The sequence below is a fragment of the Arachis stenosperma genome, chromosome 10 (genome assembly GCF_014773155.1).
Source record: "Arachis stenosperma cultivar V10309 chromosome 10, arast.V10309.gnm1.PFL2, whole genome shotgun sequence".
Lineage (NCBI taxonomy): Eukaryota > Viridiplantae > Streptophyta > Magnoliopsida > Fabales > Fabaceae > Arachis > Arachis stenosperma.
The window spans coordinates 50,320,676-50,331,113 of record NC_080386.1 but is presented as its reverse complement, the minus strand read 5'-3'; the positions used below and the strand labels follow the sequence as shown (position 1 = coordinate 50,331,113).

General features: G+C 43.2%; 1 protein-coding gene across 1 annotated transcript; it reads right to left on the bottom strand.

Moving 5' to 3' along the window:
- Nucleotides 1-7,205: 7,205 nt before the first annotated feature.
- On the bottom strand, nt 7,206-7,853 carry LOC130957064 (uncharacterized). Its single transcript, XM_057883962.1, has one exon. It carries the CDS (start codon nt 7,851-7,853, stop codon nt 7,206-7,208), a length of 648 nt encoding a protein of 215 aa, XP_057739945.1.
- Nucleotides 7,854-10,438: the final 2,585 nt, after the last annotated feature.

Genomic DNA, 10,438 nt, shown 5'->3' with positions numbered 1-10,438 from the left:
CCCAAACATAAAAAATTTCCCAGAAAATCATAATTTGTTGAGGCATTTCATCCCTCTTGGATATATTACCAAATCTTTGGCAAGGAGAACAAGATTTACAAAGGTCAGCAGCATCTTTAAAAAGGGTAGGCCACTAGAATCCACAGTCCAAAACTTTTCTAGCTGTTTGTTGAGGGCCAAAATGTCCTCTACTCTCAGATGAGTGGCAAGCCTCTAAAATGGACTAGAATTCTGATTGAGGCACACATCGTCTAATTACCTGGTCAGCACCACACCTCCAAAGATATGGATCATCCCATATATAATATTTGGACTCGCTTTTCAGTTTGTCTCTCTGATGCTTAGTAAGATTGGGAGAAAAAGTGTGTGATGCAGGTGGAAACTATCTCTCAACAAATTTCCTTCGGCAAGTGTACCGAATTTGTCGTCAAGTAAAAACTCACAATAGAGTGAGGTCGAATCCCACAGGGATTGATTGATCAAGCAACTTTAATTAGAAGAATGTTCTAGTTGAGCGAATTCAGAAATTGGGTTGAGATTTGCAGGAAATAAAATGGCGGGAATGTAAATGACAGAAAAAGTAAATGCTAGAATTAAAGGGCTGAAAGTAAATGACTGAAAGTAAATTGCAGAATTGTAAATGGGAATGGGGTGTTTGCTCATGAAAGTAAATGCAGAAATTAAAGAGAATGGGTGAGATCACAATTGGGGAGTTCATTGGGCGCAGGAGATGTTGCAATTCTCCGGATCAAGTTCATTTTCATCTCTTCCTCAATCAATGCACTCATTGATCTCCTTGGTAATCTTAATTGATTGAATTACAATTTCTTGCAATTCAATCTCTCAAATCTTGATCAATAGCCAATTCCTTGGTCAATTGCTCATGAGAAGAGATGAAGTGTGGTCACTGATTATACCACATGCATTTCCCAAATCAAGTATTGAGAGGATTGTAGTCACATATCCATCCAAACCCAATTTGGTCCCGCATGAGAAAGCATTTCTAGCTTGATCTCTTCATTCCTCTTTCAAGGTTCAAAAGAGATCCAAGTTTGAATAGTTTCCTTTCCAAGATAACTACCCAATTAGATGAAGATCGAAAGCTTTCAAGTAAAATCAAGAGAAAAGATAGAAGAAGAATAATGAAAACTAGTATTGATCCATCAATTTACAACAGAGCTCCCTAACCCAATGAAAGGGGTTTAGTTGTTCATAGCTCTAGAAAATGAAAACAAAGATGGAGAATAAATCATGGTACTAGAAGAGCAGAGAAAGTAAAATACAGAGAGTAGTGTTATTTTCCCAACTTCCAGAACTCCCAAATAATTCAAAGCTACTCCTATATATACTACTCTTCTCAGCTTCTAGTTAGCTCTTCAAGTCTTGGGCCTTTGGATCTTGAGTTTGAAGCAGTTCTCTTCTTCATTTGGGCTTGGCTTTACTTGCAGAGAGAAAGTGTGAAGTGGGCAGAGACTTTAGCTCAGGACGTTAGGGGTGTTAACGTTTAGTGAAAGTATGAGTTCGAGAACGTTAGTGACACTCAACATTGTCACTAACGTTCCAATGTACCCCTTTGCCTCACGTTAGAGTCCACGTTAACTAGGTTAACGTGGCTTCTAACGTGGCCTTGCCAACTTTCGAGAACGTTAGTGACACTCAACATTGTCACTAACGTTCCAATGTGCCCCTATGTCTCACGTTAGAGTCCATGTTAACTAGGTTAACGTGGCTTCTAACGTGGCCATTCTTAGCCATCTCCAACGTTAGTGACAATGTTCAGTGTCACTAACGTTGGCTCATCTTTCACTCATCAACATTAGCTTCCACGTTAACTAAGTTAACGTGGAAGTTAACGTGGCTCCTTGGGGGTTTTGTGGGTGCTTCCAACGTTAGTGACAATGTTGGGTGTCACTAACGTTGTCGACCTCCTTTGCCTCTTACGTTAGCTCCCACGTTAACCAAGTTAACGTGGGAGTTAACGTGGTACATTTCACCTTAGGCCAACGTTAATGACAATGTTGAGTGTCACTAACGTTGGCTTCCTTCCCCCTTTTAACGTTAGAGGCCACGTTAACTAAGTTAACGTGGACTCTAACGTGGCCACTTATGATCATTGGCCAACGTTAGTGATAATGTTAAGTGTCACTAACGTTGGCTCAAAGTCCCTTCTTCACGTTAGAGTTCACGTTAACTTAGTTAACGTGACTCTTAACGTGGGCAATGATGGCTTCGAGAGCGTTATTGGCAATCACTTTTCTCATTAACTTTGCAAGTTACCTCCCATTCCACGTTAGTGGTAACGTTAATTAGATTAACGTGACTGTTAAGTGGTTCTTCCTTTCTTCCTTTGGTCTTGAAATCAAGCAATAGAGTGCATCAAAGTTCTAGTCCAAGTCATGGGTAATGCAACATACAATTTGTCACTAAACTCATGCAAAATCCTCATGAAATCATGTAAAATGCACAATGTATGCTTGAATCAAGGTATAAGTGAATATCTACCCAAAACTAACTTATTTCCTAAGGAAATGCATGAAACTACCCTAAAAACAGTAAAGTAAATGTCAGTGAAACTGGCCAAGATACCCTGGCATCACAATACCAAACTTAAAGCTTGCTTGTCCCTAAGCAAGTACTAGAACAAGGGAATGATGAATGGAGTGCCAAGAGAAATGAGTCATTCTTATGGAAGTCATGTCACTGATTTTATGGTGGTTTCATGCATAGCAACTTAGGCTCATTCCATTACTGGCTTTCAGACCTTTATCATGTCCTAAAACACTGACTTTGCTTACATCCCATGAGACTTTTATTGATCATTTTATTCTCATTCCAGGGCTTATTTGTGTTCTTCAAGCTAAGTGCTCTATAAGGGGGCAACTCTTTAAGATAAGCTTTCAGCCAACACTCCCGAACCAGTTGGTTCAAGGTGCTAGGTGTTGAGACGCCCCTAAGGACTTACTCCCTCAAGTCTCTCCCCCATACATACACACCACAGGCATCTGGTTTATTTATTTTACTTCTTGAGACCTTGGTGTCCAGCACCTCTTTGGGTTACTAAATGCTCTACAGTGAGGGTTACTCTTGATAGTGGACTTTCAGCTGATAATCCCGAGTTAGTTAACCCAAGTTAGCATGTGATAAGGCACCCCTAAGAGCTTATTCATCCAAGTAAATCCCTTACACAGGAACACCACAGACACATGCCTCAAGATTAAAACCATTGGTGCCTAGCCTTATTGCTTACTCTTTTTCTTTTATTTTTCACTTTAAGTGTTCTTTCCCTTTCTCTTATTAGGATCTTGTTATTTACTTAGTCTCATGGGTATATTCAAAGTATAGTATTCAGGCCAGATAGTTGTCATCCCCTCCTTATAGTTGAACCAACTTAGCTAACTTATGATCACACCAAAGACTAATGAATGCACTTCCATATTATGAACTCCACTCTGGTCTTTTATAGCATAAACATTCTCTTTTCATTTGATTTAAAAGACAAGCATACAATAAGTAATGGTATGATGCAGTGACAGTTAAACCAGAAATCATAGACCTAAGCAATAGAATCTTAAAATGCAGAGTTGAACTAGGTTCCAATCAACACATGACTATTAATTAACAGTGTATTCAGACTTCCAATTTTTAACACGATGAGTAGATGGAATTAAGTAGCAATACAACCTTTGGGAGGTGGTTTGCTACACCAATCCAGTTGCCCTCTTGTTGTCATTGTCATAGTTCTTGATGCCTCACTTTCTTAGTTGAAGGTGCACCATCTCCTTATAAGCTTCCTGCAAGGGTATTGGAAGTTGCTTGTTTCCCAAGCACTTGAGGAATTGTCAGTTTGCATGTATGCTTATGATTTCTGAACTTATTTTGGTGTGTGAACACCAAACTTAGTTCCTTGCCTACTACAAAACCTTGCATGCATGCGTAGAACCAATTAACTAAAGACTACTCTATATCCAAGTGGTTCCCTTGATTGATCAGAGCTAGCAATGTGTTTTTGAGAGTGTAGTGTGATTCGAACTAGCATCCTTTGGTGGGACACCAAATTTAGAATCGCACTTTCACTCTTAAATTATTTTGGTGTGGAACACCAAACTTAGCTCCTTGCAATGCAGGGGAAACAACTTGTGATCTTTATTGAAATACAGCTGAAAAAGTAGTTACCTAAGGTTGGGTTGCCTCCCAACAAAGCGCTCTTTTATCGTCGCTAGCTCGACGGGTCCTTACTTCACTTGAGATGATATTTTACTCTGGGGGTTTTCCCCCATGTTGCCCAGATAATGCTTGAGTTTTTGTCCATTCACTGTAAAAGTCCTCTCTGACCTTTCATCCATGATTTCGATGTGTACATATGGTGAGACTTTTGTGACAATGAAGGGCCCGGACCACCTCGATTTGAGTTTTTCTGGGAACAATCTCAATTTGGAATTGTAGAGGAGTACTTGCTGCCCCTTTTCGAAATCCCTGGGTGCAAGATGCAGGTCATGTCTCCTCTTTGCCTTCTCTTTATATATCTTAGTATTTTCATAGGCTTGTGACCTGAATTCCTCCATCTCTTGCAGCTGCAAGATCCTCTTTGCACCAGTAGCAATGCTGTCAAAGTTTAGTATCTTGATGGCCCAGAGAGCTTTGTGTTCCAATTCTAATGGTAAATAGCAAGCTTTCCCATAAACCACTTGATATGGGGACATTCCCAGTGGTGTTTTGAATGCTGTCCTGTATGCCCAAAGAGCATCATCCAGCTTCTTCGCCCAATCCTTTCTTGATGCACCTACAGTCTTTTCCAGAATCCTCTTTAGCTCTCTGTTGGATATCTCCGTTTGTCCACTTGTTTGGGGATGGTAAGGTGTGGCTACCTTGTGTTTCACCCCATATTGTAGGAGAAGAGCCTCTAATGGTTTGTTAAAAAAATGGCTTCCTCCATCACTGATGAGGGCTCTTGGGACTCCGAACCGGCTGAAGATATTCTTCCTGAGGAAGTTCATGACCACTTTGTTGTCATTTGTTGGGGTTGCAATGGCCTCTACCCATTTGGACACATAATCCACTGCTACCAAGATGTACTTGCTTGCATATGAGGTTGGAAATGGTCCCATGAAATCTATTCCCCACACATCAAATACTTCCAGTTCCAAAATGAAATTCTGTGGCATGGCATTTCTTTTGGGCAAGTTCCCAGATCTTTGGCATTCATTGGAGCTCCTTACCAATTCGTTGGCATCCTTGAAAAGGGTGGGCCAAAAGAATCCACTTTGTAACACCTTTGCTGCAGTCCTGTCCCCTCCAAAGTGGCCTCCGTAGCATGAGCCGTGGCAATTCCATAGTACCTCTCGTCCTTCCTCTTCTGAGACACATCTTCTAAGGATTCCATCTTAACACTTCTTGAAGAGATAAGGCTCGTCCCAGACAAAGTATTTTGCATCATTCATGAGCTTCCTCTTTTGATGTTTATTGATCCCTGGAGGTAGAGCCCCAGCTGCCTTGAGGTTGGCAATGTCTGCAAACTATGGGGCTTTGTGCACTGTCATTAATTGCTCATCAGGGAAGAGCTCGTTCACACTCATATCATGTGTTCCCCCTTCCTCATGAGGAATCCTGGATAGGTGATCTGCCACCTTGTTCTCCACTCCCTTCTTATCTCTGATTTCAATATCAAACTCCTGCAATAATAAGATCCATCTTATTAGTCTTGGTTTTGATTCTTGCTTGGCAAATAAATATTTAAGTGCTGTGTGATCTGTAAAAACAATTACTTTAGCACCAATGAGGTACGATCTAAACTTGTCAAATGCAAATACTATGGCTAGCAATTCCTTTTCAGTAGTGGTATAATTTCTTTGAACATCATTGAGGACCTTGCTAGCATAGTATATTACATGGACTAAGTTATTTTTCCTCTGCCCTAACACTGTCCCTACTGCAAAGTCAGATGCATCACACATCAATTCAAAGGGTAAGTCCCAATCAGGTGGGGAGCTGATAGGGGCAGAGGACAATCCTTCTTTCAAATGCTCGAATGCCAACATGCAGGTTTCATCGAAGATGAATGGTGTATCTGATACAAGGAGATTACTCAAGGGCTTAGCTATTTTTGAAAAATCTTTAATAAATCTTCTGTAAAAGCCAGCATGCCCTAAAAAGCTTCTAATTTCCTTGACATCACTGGGTGGAGGAAGCCTTTCAATAAGTTCCACTTTAGCCCTGTCCACTTTGATTCCTTGGTTAGAAATCTTATGGCCAAGAACTATTCCTCCTGTCACCATAAAGTGACATTTCTCCCAGTTCAAGACCAAATTGGTCTCTTGGCATCTTTTCAATACCAAGGCTAGGTGATTCAAGCAACTAGTAAAATAATCTCCGAATACCGAGAAATCATCCATAAAAACTTCAATGAATTTCTCTATCATGTCTGAGAAGATAGAAAGCATGCAGCGTTGGAAAGTCACAGGTGCATTACATAGCCCAAATGGCATGCGCCTGTAGGTAAACACTCTATATGGACAGGTAAATGAAGTTTTCTCTTGGTCTCTAGGATCAACCACTATTTGGTTATACCCTGAATAACCATCAAGAAAACAGTAATAAGCATGTCCTGCGAGTCTTTCCAACATCTGATCCATGAATGGGAGAGGGAAATGATCCTTTCGTGTAGCTTCATTGAGTTTCCGATAGTCAATGCACATCCGCCATCCTGTGACGGTCCTTGTAGGTATCAGTTCGTTCTTCTCATTGGGAACCACAGTGATTCCTCCCTTCTTGGGCACAACATGCACGGGGCTGACCCAAGAGCTGTCTGAGATCGGGTATATTACTCCTCCTTGCCAAAGCTTCATAACCTCTTTCTGTACCACTTCCTTCATGATTGGGTTCAGCCTTCTTTGGGATTGAATGGATGGTTTTGCATCATTTTCCAACAGTATTTTATGCATTCATATAGCTGAATTGATTTCCTTCAGGTCAGCAAGGGTCCATCCGATGGTGTCCTTATGCTCCCGCAGCACCTTGAGCAGTTCATCCTCTTGATCTTGGCTGAGGCATGAGCTTATGATCACTGGGTAGTTTTTATTTTCTCCTAGGTATGCATATTTGAGAGTGTGTGGCAATGCTTTGAGTTCAACCTTGGGTGCCTCTGACTTTTCAGTCTCTTCCTTTGGTGCATCTTGAACATGACTCTCTGCTGTTGCAACATCCTCGCTCTATATATATTCCTCTTCCATTGATCTCTCAGGCTCTTCATGCTCTTCTTCTTCAAAACACTCCTGCACTTCTTCTTCAAGTGCGTCTAACCTCATGCATTCCCCCAATTGTTCTGGTGGGTAACTCATGGCCTTGAACACATTGAATGTCATCTTTTCATTGTGTAATCTCAAGGTAAGATCACCTTTTTGGACATCAATGATAGCTCCAGCAGTAGCCAAGAACGGCCTTCCCAGAATAATGGAAGTCTTGGCTTCCTCCTGCATGTCCAACACTACAAAATCTACTGGGAATATGAAGTCTCCTACTTTCACCAACAAATCCTCTACTATGCCATGAGGGAATTTGAACGATCGGTTTGCCAGTTGTAAGGCCATTTTTGTTGGTTTAGCCTCCTCGATCTTCATCTTCCTCATCATTGTTACTGACATCAAATTGATGCTGGCTCCTAAGTCACAAAGGGCCTTCTCTACTGTGATTTCCCCTATAATACAAGGGATCTGAAAACTCCCAGGATCCTTCAACTTCTGGGGTAGTTTGTGCTGGATGATAGCACTACATTCTTCGGTTAGTATCACAGTCTCATTGTTCTTCCAGCTTCTCTTCTTAGTCATCAGCTCCTTCAGGAACTTGGCATAGAGTGGCATTTGTTCGATTGCTTCAGCAAAGGGTATGTTGATTTGTAGTTTCTTGAAGATCTCCAAGAATCACACGAACTGGTTGTCATCTTCCTTTTTCTTCAACTGCTGAGGATATGGAGCTCTTGAGATATTCAGTTTTGGCATCCCTTTTTCTTTTTGTGGACTTGAAGTGGGAGTTTGAACTCCATCTTGCTCTTCTCCCTTTTCATTTGAGCCTTCTTCTTGTGGTTTTTGGGAGAGTTCCTTAAGTTCCTTCCCACTCCTAAGTGTTATAGCTTGACACTCTTCCTCTTTGCTTGAATTGTTATCATTGCAAAGGTGGTGGTTAGAAAGCTGCTTGAATAGATAACTGTTCATACCCTGGGTCAACCTGTCCGACCCGGGATGTTTAGCGACAAGCCGACCGACCTCTTCAGGTCAGACTATCCGACCTCTTCTAGAGCTCGGCTAAATGCCCGACCTCTTCTCAAAGAGCTCGGCCAAATGCCCGACCTCTTCTCAAAGAGCTCGGCCAAATGCCCGACCTCTTCTCAAAGAGCTCGGCCAAATGCCCGACCTCTTCTCAAAGAGCTCGGCCAACTCGCCAAAGGAGCCCAAAGCAGGCCCAAAACGAAGGAACATAGCCCAATCTAAAGGCGGCTAAAGCCCAGAAAGATAAAGGCGGTTCCCTTGAAGATAAGATGACCTCACTTAAAGATAAGATAAGATAACTAACTTATCCTATCCACAGGAGGCCACATCTCACCATTATAAATACACTGGAGCACCCAGGTATAACTCATACTCTGATTCTACATAAAACCTGTTTAATACCCATGCTAACTTAAGCATCGGAGTGTCATTGTAGGTACAACCCCCAGCCGCTCAGCACACCAAGCTCGGGTCACGGAACCCCTACCTCGGGTCTTGCCAGACGACCGAGCTACACGTTTCAGGTAACCCTCGGAACATTGGCGCCGTTGCCGGGGAACCTGGAAGTCATCCCATCACCATGGCGGACAACCATGACAACGACCATGATTCAGATCTAGAGGATAGAACACCGCACAAAGACGCGGATACTACACCAAAAGATACTCTTCAACCCACCAAAGGCGAGAATTCGCCAAAAGAGGAGGCTATGGAGGCACTTCAAAGATCGCTTAAAGCAACTCGAAAAAAAGGTGGAACATCAACAAGAAGTTGAGAGAGACCTACGAAGGGAAGTTAGGTGATGCCACGAGTTAAAGGACAAGCTCCTAAAACTCGAAGCAGATCTCAAGGCCAAAACAACTCGATCCAGTCACGAAGACAGCCCCTACAAAGATCAAGACCCATTCACCAAAGATATCATGAAAGCTAAAATCCAAAAGGACTTCAAGGCTCCCGACATGATCCCGTACGGCGGCACATTGGATCCAAGCCATCATCTCAGTACCACGGGACAAGGATAAGAGTCCAAGAAAAGAGAAGATCAATCGGAGAAGATCCCACCACCTCGCCCAATCAAAAGCAAAAAGGAGAAAGAGGTCGGGCGAGTTGAAGGTCCACCTCACACCAAAGAGGTCGGACGAGTTGAAGGTCCACCTCACACGGAAGAGGTCGGGCGAGTTAAGGTCCACCTCACACCAAAGAGGTCGGACAAGTTGAAGGTCCACCTCACACCGAAGAGGTCGGGCGAGTTGAAGGTCCACCTCACACCAAAGAGGTCGGACGAGTTGAAGGTCCACCTCACACGGAAGAGGTCGGGCGAGTTAAGGTCCACCTCACAACAAAGAGGTCGGACAAGTTGAAGGTCCACCTCACACTGAAGATGTCGGGCGAGTTTAAGCTCCACCTCACACCAAAGAGGTCGGACAAGTTAAGGTCCACCTCACAACAAAGAGGTCGGACAAGTTGAAGGTCCACCTCACACTGAAGATGTCGGGCGAGTTTAAGCTCCACCTCACACCAAAGAGGTCGGACAAGTTAAGGTCCACCTCACAACAAAGAGGTCGGACAAGTTGAAGGTCCACCTCACACTGAAGATGTCGGGCGAGTTTAAGCTCCACCTCACACCAAAGAGGTCGGACAAGTTGAAGGTCCACCTCACACCGAAGATGTCGGGCGAATTGAAGGTCCACCTCACACCAAAGAGGTCGGACAAGTTGAAGGTCCACCTCACCACCAAGAGGTCGGACGAGTTGAAGGTCCACCTCATACCAAAGAGGTCGAACGAGTTAAACATCTACCTCACACCAAAGAGGTCGGACGAGTTGAACGTCCACCTCACACCAAGGAGGTCGGACGAGTTGAAAAGGACAACGGAGTACGAACAAGCCTTCCGAGATTTCAAAATTCTTGGGGCAACCACCCATCCTTTCCAGACCACGGGAAAGTGAAGAACTCATTATACCTCGCAGTGGGAAGTCAGGCAATAGCCTCAGCACTAGTCAGAGAAGACGAAAGTGGGAAACAACCCGTCTACTTCATCAGCAAAGCTTTACAAGGGACCGAACTAACCTATCAACAGATAGAAAAAGTTCGCCTACACCCTCATACTGACCTCTCGACGACTCCACCCATACTTTCAAGCTCACACTATCAGAGTTCCAACCAACTAGCCAACCAAG

Excerpts from the sequence above, each read along its gene's own strand:
- LOC130957064 (XM_057883962.1), bottom strand. The coding sequence starts at position 7,853 with ATGCCACTCTATGCCAAGTTCCTGAAGGAGCTGATGACTAAGAAGAGA.